Raw genomic sequence first — 15,086 nt, 5'->3', positions numbered from 1 at the left:
TAAGAGTCTTTGCAGAGGTAATAGTTTGTTAAAGAGCATTTTTAGATTTATGCCAGCGCACTGAGTAATCGTTCTGCGTCTCGTTTTGTGTTTTAACGTGTCCATACTCATAGAAAGGTAGCTAGCCTCTATCCTATTAAAGGTGCTATTGTTAAGATCTTTTCAATCTTCTGTGCAGCTGAAGGAGTGACTGTGATTGGAGTTGACCTGAAGCAGGAAAGCTGGATGTGAAATGACCCGAAAGAAAATGTCGGTCAATGATCTGCATGAACTGTGGTTAATCAAAGCGAATCAACACTTTTTGCTTATCATCTGGGTTAAAGAGGAGAAAATAAACACCAAATGTTAAATCTAATGGAAAGATATTTAAAAAGAAATGTGAAAATACCTTTTTGTGCAAAATGAATAAACTCAATCCTTCAACAGCGAAGAGAGTTTGTGATGAACTTCGGTTAAGCTGTGTAGAAATCAAACAACCGTTATGTTTTAATGGATTTATTGGTGACGCTTTCCTTCATTGCTTTGTAATTTAAACCTGAGTGCAGAAAAAAAGCACATTTTCTACAAGTAGAAAGGCTCAACATCTGTGTTTTATTGACAATAACAGTCCTAGAGATGTACCAATTGACTGGCTTGAGATTAGGATCAGCCAATTTATCCTTTATTCTCTCATTTTTATTTGGCAGATCAACTATTTGAAAAGAGGTATTTCTCTCCCTTTCAGTAATAGAATTTGAACCTTTTTTGGTCTTTAAATGCATCATCCAACATGTACAGGTACATCTCAGTAAATTAAAATGCCATTATATTTATTTATTTATTTCGGTTATAAAATGCAGAACTTAATACTTTACAATATAGATTCATTACAGTCAGTGGGATATATTTCAGGCAATTAATTTAGTTAAATTTATAATTTGGTTTACTGATAAGAAAAAGGATTTTAACTGAAATATTACATGAAGTCCTGGTATATATTCACACGGAAAACTACTGTCTTGATAGCTGTCCTGCAAATAGTAGAAATCCTTTGGATCTAGTGTGAGGAGGCAGGGAAAGTATTATATCCCATTAAATTACTGGAAAGCTAAGTGGAAGGAAAAAGTGGTAGAAAGAGGTGAGCAAGCAACAAGGATAACTACAGCCTACAGAGGACTCCAAAGCAAAGTTCAAAGTTTCTGGGATGTGGACTAAGGCTGGAGTTAATGCTTCAAGAACCACCAGATCCAGACTTCCAGGAAACGAAGTAACTCTTGAAGAACAGGAAAAATATCAGGATTGCCTTACATGGCTCAAGGAGAAAAGTGACGAGACTCTTTCTCCAGAGCCAGCAACGCAGCCATCAAAGCTGCATGTGCTTTCATTACGCCTCATCAAAACCACAGGATGATAATCTCCATGCCACGCTGGATTGATGTAGTATTTCGTGCAATAGCAGCTGGGCTCAAGTACTAACTTCAAAACTGTAGAACGGGGACAAGTACATTCATGTAATGTTTTTTTTAAGTTATTAAAATTATTATAAAGAATTGCTTAAAATAAACCACTTCTGCAATGAATCTGCATGATTTTCATCTTTAAAACCAATAAGTGAAACTTGCATATCACATTCTAATATATAGGGATGCAACTTTGCTATGATGCTCTTTTTTGAGTTCAATAACAACCAGATAAAGATTTGGTACAAATGATTTTATGTCCAAATAAAAAGAATCTTATAATTCTTAGAACATTCAGAACTATTAGCTCCAGCAAACAACCGACAGCTTTTTTCTCTCATATGTGCTGCGGTCCTTAGATTCACAATCGGCACATGAGACCTTAAAGAAGAAATAGGTGCCTGACTGAATTAGGCACCGATTAATTTGATTGTGGCATTTTCCTTATACATGTACTTTCATTATATTTGTATTTAAATGAAAATAGTACATACACATTCATGAGGTTAGATACACTATTCATTGAAGACAGTATGTCTGCTATGTGCTTTTTTACTTATCATCTTGCACATTGTAATCTCTGAATTATACAAAATTACAATCCTTTTGACTTTTATAACCCTTATGCTTCCCTATAAGACTTGACTAATGAAACAAACATTCAGGTGTTTAGTTGTACAAGTACAGATATATAACATGTTTTATATAGAAAAATCAGTTGCTGATTATTTTTTAACAGTTTCTCCTCCATTTGGATGTCCTGCTGTATTGCACTTGCTGGTAATGATGCACTCGAGTCTCCTTGGAAGACACAGTTTTCCAAGGAAAACTGCAGCCCATGGACTCCTTTCAAAATCGTCCCTTTCCGCTCTCCGTCCAGACTGTCCACAAGCCCCTTCAGTCAATCAGTGCTGCAAAGATGAAGCTGAGCTGCTCACTGTGCTCCTTTAACTGCTATGATTTTGCTGTAAAGACAAAAACAAGAACCTTTAAAATTACTGCTTAAATGCAAGTTAAGCACTAATAGTCATGTATCAGTGTCTGATACAAATCCAGACACTGAAGCAGACTTACAGGTCTCCAGTTCTTTCTCACAGATATAGCTAATGAGATCTTCACAGAAGAAATCGTTCCATAGACCTTCGTGGATCAGACCTGCGCAGTCTTCCCCCGACTCATGGCTGTGGCCCCAATTGTCAGGCTGTCCAGGCTTCCACTTCCTGCAAGTAGACAATAGGGGGCCACCACACATTATAATTACAACAGTCTTTATTTACAGTAACTGTACAGTGAGAGGCAGGTGGAAAAAGAGCACATGTTTACCTCCGCTAATAAATTTGTAACAAGAAAAGGACATTTTTGGCTTCAGATTTGCAGTGTTAACAAGGACTTTTACATCACTACATTTAGCTTTAATATGTTTTTAGGGTCTTCTATATATTTATATCACCCTGTATTTTTTTTTACATGTCGCATGTTAAGAGAATTGAATCACATTTTAAAATGGTTTTGATCGATTGTTTGAACTGTTTTGTACAGAAAAGTATCCCAATGAATTTGTCTTAGTTGTCAGTGAATAACATAAATCTTCTTACATTTATAAATCATTTTATTGTGCTTTTTTTGTATTGGAATAAATGTTTAGTAGATAGTCTACAAATAATTTGTATTGGGATATTTGTATATGGATTAAAATGGACTTAAAGCAGAACTTGAGAAGGTCACTTTAAGAGCCAAGTTAGGAGAGTCAGAAACATAATAAATCACAATGCTTACCTAGTAAAGATATAAAAGTACAATGGTGTTGTACTTTCATGTACAACACCATTTGTACATGATACCAATGCCAAAACACACTTAATTAATTGGGATGACATCAGTCTGGAAACAAAGAAAAAAAACTGAATGATGATTTAACACTGACGTGAAAGCAGGAATTGTTCCATCCACCCAGCGCCACACATTCTCTTCTTCCCAGTCCGTCAGACCAATCCAGAAGAAGCCCTTTCCAACTATTTGCCCCTCCAACCATTCCTACATGAGGAAAAATAAAACAGTCAGTGACAAGTTGAACTCACAAAGGCAGCTTTGACTTACATCTGCTGACCACATATACACATCACCTGTTCTTCTTTGTCACTGATGATCAGTAACGTTGCTAGTTGTGATTCACAGTTAGCTTTTGAATCATCAAAACTGTCCAGGTCTTTGGAAAAGTAGTAGCACCTGTTTTTGTAGTTTACCCAACCAGGAGGGCAACCTGCAAAACATTAAGAGATTCCATAATTAGTTCATAAGAAAATGTACCAGATTATTCTCTGATGTCTGATGAATTGTGCAACCACTAATAATCAGATGATAATTTCTCTTTAGGGTATAGTTTCATTAATTCAATTTAGTTTTATAAAGCGCCACTTCACAAAACAATTTATTTTGAGGAAAATTATATAGTAGATTAAATACAGACATAATGAAAGATTCAAGTTCCATTACGTACATTCCAACTCCATTCAAGTTACAAAACAATGCAGTAAGAATCAGTTTAATATACCAGCAGGGAAGGTTTTTTTTTTATTGCAGCACTTCATTAAGCTACTAAATTTAGAGCAGCCACTCCTCCAGAAGGGGCATGTGGCCAGTTGACTGCATTGCGTCTTTAACGTTTACATACTGAGAATGCATGTGGCAACAGTGGAAAAGAAAACTTCCTTTTAGCCTTGCATTTGTCTCCAAATAATGTTAAGGACAAGGAAAAGGTGGGAACTGCCTTCAAGATTATTACAGTAAATATTAGAGATTCATTCTCAAATAAAAGCAATAACGACCTCACAGCACCTTAGACTGAGTTTTGGAGAAACTGGGTTGTCGTCAGCAAAGATAAGAGTTTGCTTTGACTAAATCTAAAAATAGCAAACTGCACATTCCAGTTCACATCCAGTGCAGGAGCTTTGCTACCAGGTGAGTTCCTAGCAAGTAGGAGTCACTCTTGGGAAGATTTACATATTAATCTTCATAAGCCGGCCATTGAAGAACAAGATAATATTTGGAATTTAAAGAAGAGAAAAGGTTTTACCTGGGGCTAACAGTGCATGAGGAACTGCCTCTTCCTGTTGTGACACTGGTGGAAAAGGCACTGCTGGACTTTGAATGGGGATTCCTGGTAGCCCTGGTGGTCCCACAGGCCCTGGGGGCCCAACTGGTCCAGGTAGACCCCTTGGGCCTTGCTCCCCAGCTGGTCCAATTGGTCCACGGATGCCCGGTGGTCCTTGCAGTCCCGGTACACCAGTCTGGCCATCTCGTCCAGGAAGACCAGCCTGTCCTGGTTCTCCTTTAGCTCCTGGAGGTCCAGCTCTGCCTCCTGACCCTCGAGAACCTTTCGGTCCAGGACTTCCAGGTACACCTGGGAGGCCCTTTAACCCTGGAAGACCTGGTGGTCCCGGTGAACCCTGCTCTCCTCTAGATCCTCTGATTCCTAGGGGTCCTTTTTCACCCCTCTCTCCCTTGGTTCCTGTCTGACCAGGTGGTCCTTGAGGCCCTCTGTCCCCTCTTGGTCCTCTTGGACCAGGCGGACCTTCAAATTTAAAAGGTAATTTTAAGTTAGAAAAAATTCTCAAAAGCAGTTCAAGAAAGGCTTCACCCGATTACTCACCCTGTAAAATAGTGAAGTTTGTTATCAGCTGTGAGTGCTTGGTGTCCACCAGCTTCATTTCCTCCATGACAAAAGAGAGGCTGGTGACCTCCTTATCCAAGCGGGCTGCCAGCTCCTCCTGCTGTGACCTCAGGCTGGATGCATCCACCCTGACGTCTGACACGCTGTCGTTAAGGTTCTGTAGGACATCTGAGTGACGGCCGATGGTCTCGGAGCAGCTGCGCAAGTCATTGAGGTTCAAGTTTATGGCTCCCAGAAGTTGTGTGGTGTGGCTCATGTTGCCAGTAACACGGTCCATAGTTTCCTCCAACTCATCCACCTGCATCTCTACCCGGTCAAACTTTGTGGATGTGAGGTTGCTGAAGTCCCTCTGCCGGTCCATGATCTCCCTGAGCGTCTGGTCATGATCCTCAGCCAGCCTGCTGGTGTTCTGCAGCTGGCTGGTCATAAAAGCAAGCTGTGCCCCAACATCTTCCAGGCTGTCATTGTTGGCTTTAGCCAGAGTTGAGGCATTGCTCGCTATGACCTGCAGGTTTTCCATTTTTCCACGAAGCCACTCTGCGTCTGAGCGTGTCTGACGTGCCGTCTGCTCCAGGTTCTGATAGTCGTTGCGCATTTTGTGAATTGCTTGACTGGTTTCATCAACGACCCGCTGTAGAGCTGCAATTAGGCCTCTCTGCTGGGCCTGAGTGAGGTTCAGGTTGCTGATGCTGAGAAGCGCCTGGCTTTGCAGTTTCACTTGCTGTTGTAGCTCCCTCTGCAGTCTGGCCGTGTCCTCCTGCAAACTCTCAATGATGTTGCCGTAAGACTGCAAAGTGCTGTTTACCAAATGCAGGGTGGCTGTGTTGCTGCTGAGACGCCCCCGAACGGTGCCCTGGCTGCTCTGAATCTCTGAGCCAATGCTCTGCAGTTGATTCAGCTTGACCTGATCGCTGTGGACGTGTTCCTGCACCGCAGACAGCTGCCTCTGCAGGGCCCAGATGTTGCTCTTGAAAGCCTGAATCTCTGTGGTGGTGTTCTCGGACTTCTCTTCCGTTTGATCATCTGAAAATTACCATCAGCACATTGAAATGCAGAAATCTCTCGCTCTCTCACTTTTGTATTCTTATATAACCTCTAGTAAATATGTACCAAGCTTTTTTAGATCTGTCTCGACTGCAATTATCTTTCCGCCATAGCTTGCAATACCTTCAGACACACTGTCGACTCTTTGCACCACTGCAAAGAAAACAAAGGGGGTAACATAAAGTTTAGTGTTATAACAAGATCATACTTCTTTAAACAGACCACAAAAAAAGGCAGAAGGACCTCCAGCTACAGACATCATCATATAAAAGAGCTCAGAGAAGGAACCAATGAAAATACCTTATTAATACTACAGGAATTCATCTGCATGTCTTGTAGGCATGTAATAAAGATAGACTTTATTAAAGTCATTGCTTACATTAAGCAAAAAAAAAAGACAAGAGGTGAATAAAGGAAATTCGAAATTGGGCAACACATGTACGTATGTGTTGAGGAAAAGACAAATAGAAGAAGAAACAATGACTTAGCAAAAATACTGGGTGGTCAGTGAGTTGGACCAAGGCTGAGGCTGCATGGAGGGACACAGGCCAGGGCCTGGGGGACAGGAACTGACATCAGGGTGTGGGGGGGTGAAGGGAATTCTTCAGTAAACAGACGGATCAAAGACAACCCACTGGAGACATACACTGTTGCGGGGAGGCTCTTTGCGCCCCCACAGGCGACACCAGCATTCATTTCCTCTGGAATGTGTCTGGGATTCCAGGGGAGCAGCCCACTTCTACCACCAGCCTCTCCAGGGGTACACTTCCTCCAACTGGGAGCAGCATGGGTTTTTCTACTGGGAAACTGTTTACCCCAGTAGATAAGAAATACGATTAACCCTCCGCTCATCCTTGTAACTTCTCAGCTACAGGGATGAGCGGAGACATCTAAGCTGCTGGGGGTACAAATATTTTACAATAATTATTATTTATAATTAATCATTTTAATTAGCTATAGTCTCTGAACATGGGTTTTGGTGTTTTAAAAACCACTAATCTGCCATAGAAAACGGTAAAGGCATATTATTATTTATTTCCTACTTTCTTGTTTGATTTTTCAAGGTTTTGTGATGCTAGAACATCTTTAAAATTAGAGGATAATGTACTTTGTTTCCTTAAATATAATGATTTTCTTCTACTATGTTGTAAATGTGAGAGGTCAAACATATTAGGTTTCTCATCATACACCCAAGAGCTTTGGTGTTCAGTGAACTTATGATTATAATGAGACCTCCTGTTTGCAGCTCTTTGTCTCACTAGCGGCCTTCACGGTGGCCAAGTATGACATGACCGTTCTGTCTCAGCACTTCTTCATACACTGTAAATCATGACTGGAAATTATGACTTCAAATCTGTTAGAGTTACAAAAATAACAATCGCAGGAATCATTTAAGGGGATGTAGCATTAGCACGACTTACTGCGCCTTACTGGAAACTCTGCGCCTTCTAACACTGATGAATCTCCAAGAGAAACTTAAGCGCAAGTTCTACGTTCCTTTTCTCAAAAGTGTACAACATGAAATCGAACACACCGTTAAGCCCACCCTGGTTGTGTGCAGCTATGCAGGCCCTGTAGTCATGCTCTTCTGGCTGATTGGTTTATATTTGTGTACCTACTAAAGTAAGGTCTATGTGTGAAATGTTTGCCCATGCTGTCAAACAGATTAATCAAATATTGCCTTCAGTAAAAATGAGGTCACTTATTGATCACACTCCAATCACATGTAGCTGTAAGGACTTAGCCCCACAGTTTGAAACTTCACTGTTTTCTCGGTTGTGGATTTGGTCACTGCAATACTGTTGCCATTCTGTTATAGGGACTATTTTTACAGTTGTAAACAAACGGTTATGATATAATGTTATTTGGCCAATTTGGATAGATTTTGAAGGTGAAAAGCCTGTAAAACATCTGAGCTGGATATCCAAAAACTCCATTTTGTGTAATTCTATGGTCAATGCTGATGCATTTTTGGAAAGTGACTTGACAACCCTTTGCAGACTGATAGGCAATTTTGTTTCTCTTCTGTTTCATTCAATAGAGCATGATTTGTTCCTTTTTTACATCTTTCAGCCTACTTCATGTTGCCAAGCAGGCATGTTTACGTTATGTCTTATCCAAGTTAGCTAGTAAACTGTCATTGGTTTGACTAATGAACCAAAAAATTACTTTAACAACAGTTACTCATGATTCAGCAAGGGATTAATTCTTTTCTCACATTGGTGTAGATTTGTTTAAATTGTTGTTTTTTTTTTAATTAAAACATGAAATGTTAATTTGAGAAAAGTGAAAATCTGTTCACAATACCATATTTCCTATTCGTATATGTTGCTTTTCATGTATCTTACTGTCTCTAAGGATTTCAGTAGAATTTGTTTTAAAAAAAACTTGCTTCGCTTCTTAAGCATTTTTGTGCAGATAAAAAAAATTCTAGACCCCCGCACTTTATTCAAGCGGATATCTGGCGCTACAAATCTTAAGAAGTAATTGATTTCCTGTAATTTGTGTGAGCAGGCTGTTTAAATTTCAACTTTGAGTGACTGCCTTTCTTTCCTCTTTTTTTTAAATTCAGCTCATTTGTCTCCACCCCATAACCTTCTCCCAGTATTTTTCCATCACACCCCCAAGCATACACCTCTGGAGAACCTCTTAAAGGCTTTGTTGGGCTGAACGTCCTGATTCTGTTTTTTCCAGTTCAGAAATCAGTTCTGTAGTCTTTTTCCAAGTTTGAACCTGTAATGTCCCTGCTGCAGTTGTGTTAAACATTCCCATATGTACCCTCATTATTTCAATTGGTGTAAACGGCATGAACTTAACGTGTTTTAGAGGTTATCTCTGTGCTTTGACCGCCTGTACAACGACAGTCCCCTACGTTTTGAGCAAAGTCAGTCTTTCTTATTCCACGCTGCATGTTGTCATGCAGGTCTAATTGTTGCCAGATGGGCATCGGGTGAACTGAGTGCAGCTTCAGCAGAACTCACTAAAATTGAGTTTTTACTCGTACGAAAGTGCTGCTCTGTGAAAGGAACCACAGTTCAAATACACTCCAACCTCCAGATGGTTATGTCAGCAAGACACAGACTCCTCTATGCACTTAACATGTGTGCTTCTCTCTGTTCTCCATCACTGACCCACACAAAGCGTATCGGTGCGGCTGCTTTGTTTCGATGCAGCTTGACCTCAAGTATAGCCGGAATCCGGAGACCTCCGTAACAGATGTAAGCATTCCGTGTCTCACTTCATTTGCTGACGTTTTGAGTCTCGAAGGCCTGCTGTATTCCAGCCTTTTAGGCTAGTTTACACTCATAGTTTGGAAAGTCACCAACCAGTTGCTTCATTGCTATCTTGAATCACACAGTTTTATTTTATAAGTCAGCTAGGAAGGAAACAGTGTTACATAAACCACCCCCAGGAAATCTAGACACATCTAAGATTTAATACAAAACAGGTCATTGTGCTAGCCTTTTTTAAAGTTTTTGTCCGAGGTGATTTAAGCTTCCCCGTTGGTGAGCTGGATGAACAGAGCCTCTGCGGAAAAGTCTCAAAACATGCAAAAGTGTTCATGGAAGCAACCTCAAGTTTCTATTCAGAATGCCTTTCTTTAAAAAAAAATTTTATTATACAGATTTTGGTAACTATTTACTGCTTGATCACATTTTGATTTCACTGATGATATGCATAAAATGATATGATATGCATAAAAGGAAAAACTGTCAGAAATAATATAAAGAAGAGAAAACTCATCTTACCTTTATATCCAAGAACAGCAACAGCAATAGTGAGTAGGGTGCACAGCACATAGAGCAGAGCTATAGAGGTCTTCAGTGCCCATTCATTCTTACACTTTGTGCATTGGGTGCCCTCCTGGATCCCTGGGTGAGAACAGTGAATACCACATGATTTTGTGTGTTTCATACTGGAGCAAAAATGTTTAGCATGGACATATTGTTAGAGTTTGAAGGCCACTAGGGGAGCTGGAAGTTCCACATCTGGATAAACAGAACTTGGGTCTACATTAAAGAGAGCAACAGTTCCCTCTGGGAATGGGTGGTGAAGGGAAGGGGACACAAAAACAGCCCCCCGCTTCCCAACACTGCCTTGTTTACTCTCAGTAACATGCTTGTTTCCCCGAACTCACGTTTCACTCAGCAAAGTCCCCTTAACTTCAATGTACTTTTGTTCAGCACAAACTCTGGCCCCTCCTCCTCGTCGTAGGATCAGAGTCAAATCAAGGTCCTTCGGTTTACGAGGGCACCAGTGGAATATTCCTCTTTGAGGATATTTTTCATAACAGATGAGTGGCAAGATCCACAGTGCTGCCGGGAACACAGCTGCATTTCATTTTCAATTCAGGAAGTGTGTGTCTGTGTGAGTGGGAAGGTTGGGAGGCCAAGTGCGTATGTGTGTGAGTGCCAGCAGGGCGGAGGGGGGTGTTCTAGCTTTTATGCACCTGGAGTAGGACTTCCTGACAATTCTTAGATGTAGTATAAAGATATCAGTCATTCAACATTTGAAAACAGTGGAGCCAGCAGGAATCATGCATCGTGCGTATCTATTCAAGAGTGATGAATAGATTACATAGATTACACTCGCAGCACTGATTTGGTTTTGCTAGATCCCACTGGGACTTTAGATGCCAAAGTTAACAGCACGACTTGTCCTTATAGGTGTAAAGGGACTGTTAATGGTCACTGAGAGTTAGGACTCAATTAAGCACCAGCTCCAGCAGGACGGGAAGTAAAGGTTTATAGTGAAAGTTGGGGGTTGGACCTGGGAGACACAGAGACAACTCTTTTTTGCCATAAATCTTCCACAGATGATATCACCAACATAATAGGTGATTTTATATTCATCTATATTTTTTTTCTTCTGTTGATTGACTGATAAACAGTCAAATACATTAATAAACAATGTACAGATTTGGGTCAAGTAATTTATTAAGAGCTGGTCCTTACCGGGTTCCAACCTTCGTTAAATCTAAACTCAACGTTGTAAAAGCTCAAGATGAACAAAATAAAAAAACAAAAAACAAATTAAAGATCATGTTTCCTCAGGCAAACTGCAAAAATAATTTGAGAGCTAAACCTCAGACTCTACAGTTTATGACTGCATTTGGGTCCTTTCTAATTTCAAACATGACAGAAAGAAGACATATTTAATTTGCTGCTATGACCACCGGTTGGGTTTTACTCTGTTCATTTGTTCTTATTTGCAAACACAAGCTGAATGGGGTTGTGCAAGAGAATATTTTCTGTACATTTAAAGTCATGTTACAAATTTCTGAGAAACTGAAAGAAGTTCCAACCAGAAAGTTAAGCTAACCACCAGAAAATGTGGATTTCTCCATCTTTAAACAATTCCAATCATCTCAGTCATTTCTTTGTCTTCACAGAAACTTCCTTCAGGAGTAAAATCTCAGAAATCAGAAATCAGACAAAACTGGTAATAGCTACTTAGCAATTTTAGTTAGATGTGCTCAAGTGGCACATCTTTATGAGTAAATTGTTGAAAACTGGCAATTAAGAGGATTGCCTGATTATTGAATATCTGTATTGGCCACTCATGTCTGTTGACCTCTGATATAAACTATTTAAAATCCCTATGTCTGACTTGGTTCAAGTAGAAACAGCACAAACAGGAACAGGTTTGTGAAGTTAAATACAATACTCCAATTTTCTATAGCTAATACAATTTAAATAACTCAAATACCACCAATCTACCCAATTTCTTTTGGCAGTACATCCTTATTTTTTGCATATTTTGTCTGCATTCATGTTGTGAACAAAACCTTCCATCTTGCTGCTCCACACTGAAATTAAAAACTAAATGGAGTGACTGAAATACAGTGATTTCATTTTTGGCCACTTTGCCCCACTGTAAATCAGCATGTTAAGATTCCTTGCCAATTACGTCAGAAACAGTTTATAAAAGCGAGGGAAGGTTTTTATCAACATTAGGCTCTACTATAGAAACATCTGCTGCAAATGTGGGAGTGGGGCGAGTTACTCAGCAGAAATCTTTACTGCAAGCAGAAAAGTGGATGCTGGGAATACAGCCACAATAAAATGACTCCATTTTGAAATCATTCATATCCCTCTGACATGTATGAGGAGTTTTTTTATGCACACTTCACAATGAAGCATGCATATCAGCTCATCACCTCACAGAAATGAAGGCGCTTCTGTTCAAAGCTGCTGTTTCAGAGTAAACAAGCTGACAGTGTTTGTTAAATCTGTGGAGGCAAAACTGCACAAACACACTTTGTAGGTTATAAATGACGTTTAGATGCTCCGTAAAAAGCTGGATACTTTTGGTGTGGCGGTCAAATACATGTGGCTGATAAGTCAGAGATAAGGTCACATGACCAGATACAGGAAACAGAAATGAGTAGAAAATATTTAGAAAAGAGGAAAATAGTTTTTTTTGTTTGTTTGTTTCTTCATTTCTGGATAGGACATTCTGTTTTGATTCAACCCTAATAACTTCATGATCTCTCAGATAGAAATGCTAAATATTTGAAATGACTGTCAAGAGATTTATTTTGGCTCTGGAGGAGTTGCAGGGATCCCCAACTCAGGTGGGAGAATCTAATTAGAAGATCGCTTTGGCACTCTCACAAAAAAAAAGAAAAAATACTTATCCAATTTGACTGTTCTTCAGTTATTTTCTAAAACTATGTGACGACTCTATATGCAAAGACTTGCAGTTCAAACTGCACCAAAATGAGAATGTAAACAACTTTGACTCAAATGGACTGAATGCATATGTAAGCTACACTTTTCAGATTCAGGATTTATTTTGAAATTTGACATTTGAAAACCATGTGGGTTTTTTAATTCCACTTTACAATTACGAACATTATGCATTATGCAATAGTGTTTTAGTCTGTCACATAAAATCCCCCCAGGTTGCAATGTGAAAACCTTAGTGAACTTTTGCATTCACTCTATTTACCTTAGAGGTCACATACAATGCTACGAATAACTGCTTTATATGAAAAAGGTAAAGATAGATTATAAATGACAAATCACCAGTAACTTATCATAAAATGAAAACAGAAACTCTGAAAAAGGCTGAGAGAAACCACAGCTTTAGTTTTTCATCGGCTGATGCTGACCTATCATCTTTCGCCTTTGCTTGCACACGCAGATGAAGTCAGGTCACACAGGCAACGACTTGAAAAATAACCAAGGAAGTGAAGCCACAGGCTGACAGCCACACTTTTACTCCCTAGCAAAAGAAAACAAAGCTTTGGAAATAAAGGGTCTTTTCTGAAACAAGGACACTGCAAGAGCTGGCTTTGACAAGTTACTAACCTCACTTTGTCACTATGTTTTTTGGCTCAAATTCACTCATTGTTTCTGCAAAACCACAGCGCTGGTGTGATTCAGAGTATTCACCTTTGTGATGTAGATGTATCTCCAAGTCCGTGTCATTCATCAGCCTAATTTCCTAAAACAAAAGCCTACCCAGACACCAACCCTCTGAAATGCCAAAACAAAGTCCATGAGGTCACATTGAGACATGAGTCTCTTACATTTAAAGGCTATGTTTATTTACAGTAAACAGCAGCAGGAACTCTATAGAAACCATGGAGAACACAAAGCCGTGTGCTGCTTAGGTCACAGAAACTGTGTTTTGGACTTCAGCCTTGCTAAACACTTTCAAGAAAGCAGAGAGCAAATCTGCTAAGAGATTGGTAAGAAAATTACACCTGGCACCAAAGAGAAACAGCAGTTTAACACAAATTGCAGCAGTGGAGGAAGAGTTTATGACCAGAGAGGAGGTAACAACACCAGAGGGATGTAGACGTGATGGATGTACGGTTATATAGAAATTTACACTAGTGAAGAAACATTCGTCTTTGGTTTTCACCGGTTCTGTGCAGGGTTTAATAGAAACAATGAAAGATGTTTATAAATTTCCACAGCTCCATTTCACTTTATCTTTCTGTTTAAATTTCTGATTAGATCCGATGAGTTCATGCCACTTATTATGGGGATTAACTGCATAACAAATTTTGGAGTTTAAAGACAAATCTGAGCCATTAGCGAGGTGATTCTTTTAAAAACAAGAATTGGGTACACATGTTTCAATTTACTATTAATTCTCTCTCATCTACACAAATTTGGATTAGCACACATAGTACAAATATATTTAAGCTTTTGCAGCTGTCTGCATAATTCTGGTTGAGTATTGGAATACTTTTCTGATCAGTAACGGAAGAACCTACCAAATTTGTTGGTTTCCCAACGAGGAACTGAATTGAAAACAGAGTACATTAATTTTGGACAGAAGTGAGATCAGGAGTAATTCAACAATCTTAACATTAACCTGATTTATATGTTTCAAATCCAGTCCTGTTGTGTGTTTGGGATCATTTCAATGCTGTGGCCAAGTGTTCACCATGTGGCCAAAAATGTCACCCTGAAATTTGAGGTGTTCAAGAACAACCCCACGTCTTGTCCATAAACAAGAATCCACAATAAGAATCAGAGTTGATTCCTGCACTTCTTTAGTCATGCTATAGATGGGTTAGGGTTCAGTATCAGTGTTTTTTTCTTCTGAAAAGAAACCAGTGATACTGGATTCAAATCTACAGCCAACACTGTGGTATTAGTGCACAAAGATGCCTTTGTAGCCATGCTACAGATGTTTGTTCTTTAAAGTATGGAGCAGTACAATGGTTGAGTTTCTGCAGGAATTTCAGAAAATGTGCAGAACACCACCTTTGGCAGCCAGAGAGAAAAATGTTTGAATAAAAATCCATCATAGTGTACGTATCAAGCAAAGAAACCCCATCTCAAATTGCTCACTTCTTTTCTAATGTGCAATTACATTCTTGAATTTATCTGTAATTTTAAAGACAGTCCTAAATAGCTTTCAAAACAAGACTTTTTTTTAATAGTGCATCGATTTGCATGGGAAGTGAA

The 15,086-nt window shown here is 39.4% G+C and overlaps 1 protein-coding gene across 2 annotated transcripts in view; it reads right to left on the bottom strand.

Moving 5' to 3' along the window:
• Positions 1-479: 479 nt before the first annotated feature.
• LOC114136770 (collectin-12) overlaps positions 480-15,086 on the bottom strand; it is a 36,097-nt gene continuing 21,490 nt past the window's right edge. For both annotated transcript variants that reach the window (XM_028005040.1, XM_028005041.1), the window contains exons 3-10: positions 9,903-10,025; positions 6,220-6,306; positions 5,089-6,132; positions 4,513-5,010; positions 3,563-3,699; positions 3,364-3,473; positions 2,514-2,659; positions 480-2,404 (exon numbers count right to left, since the gene is read on the bottom strand). In XM_028005040.1, coding sequence (XP_027860841.1) covers positions 2,394-2,404; positions 2,514-2,659; positions 3,364-3,473; positions 3,563-3,699; positions 4,513-5,010; positions 5,089-6,132; positions 6,220-6,306; positions 9,903-10,025 — 2,156 coding nt within the window. In that variant the 3' untranslated portion in view covers positions 480-2,393. The remainder of the gene's footprint in view (positions 2,405-2,513; positions 2,660-3,363; positions 3,474-3,562; positions 3,700-4,512; positions 5,011-5,088; positions 6,133-6,219; positions 6,307-9,902; positions 10,026-15,086) is intronic.

This window comes from Xiphophorus couchianus, chromosome 21 (assembly GCF_001444195.1).
Source record: "Xiphophorus couchianus chromosome 21, X_couchianus-1.0, whole genome shotgun sequence".
NCBI classification, from domain to species: domain Eukaryota; kingdom Metazoa; phylum Chordata; class Actinopteri; order Cyprinodontiformes; family Poeciliidae; genus Xiphophorus; species Xiphophorus couchianus.
This window is presented reverse-complemented; position numbering and strand designations above follow the sequence as displayed.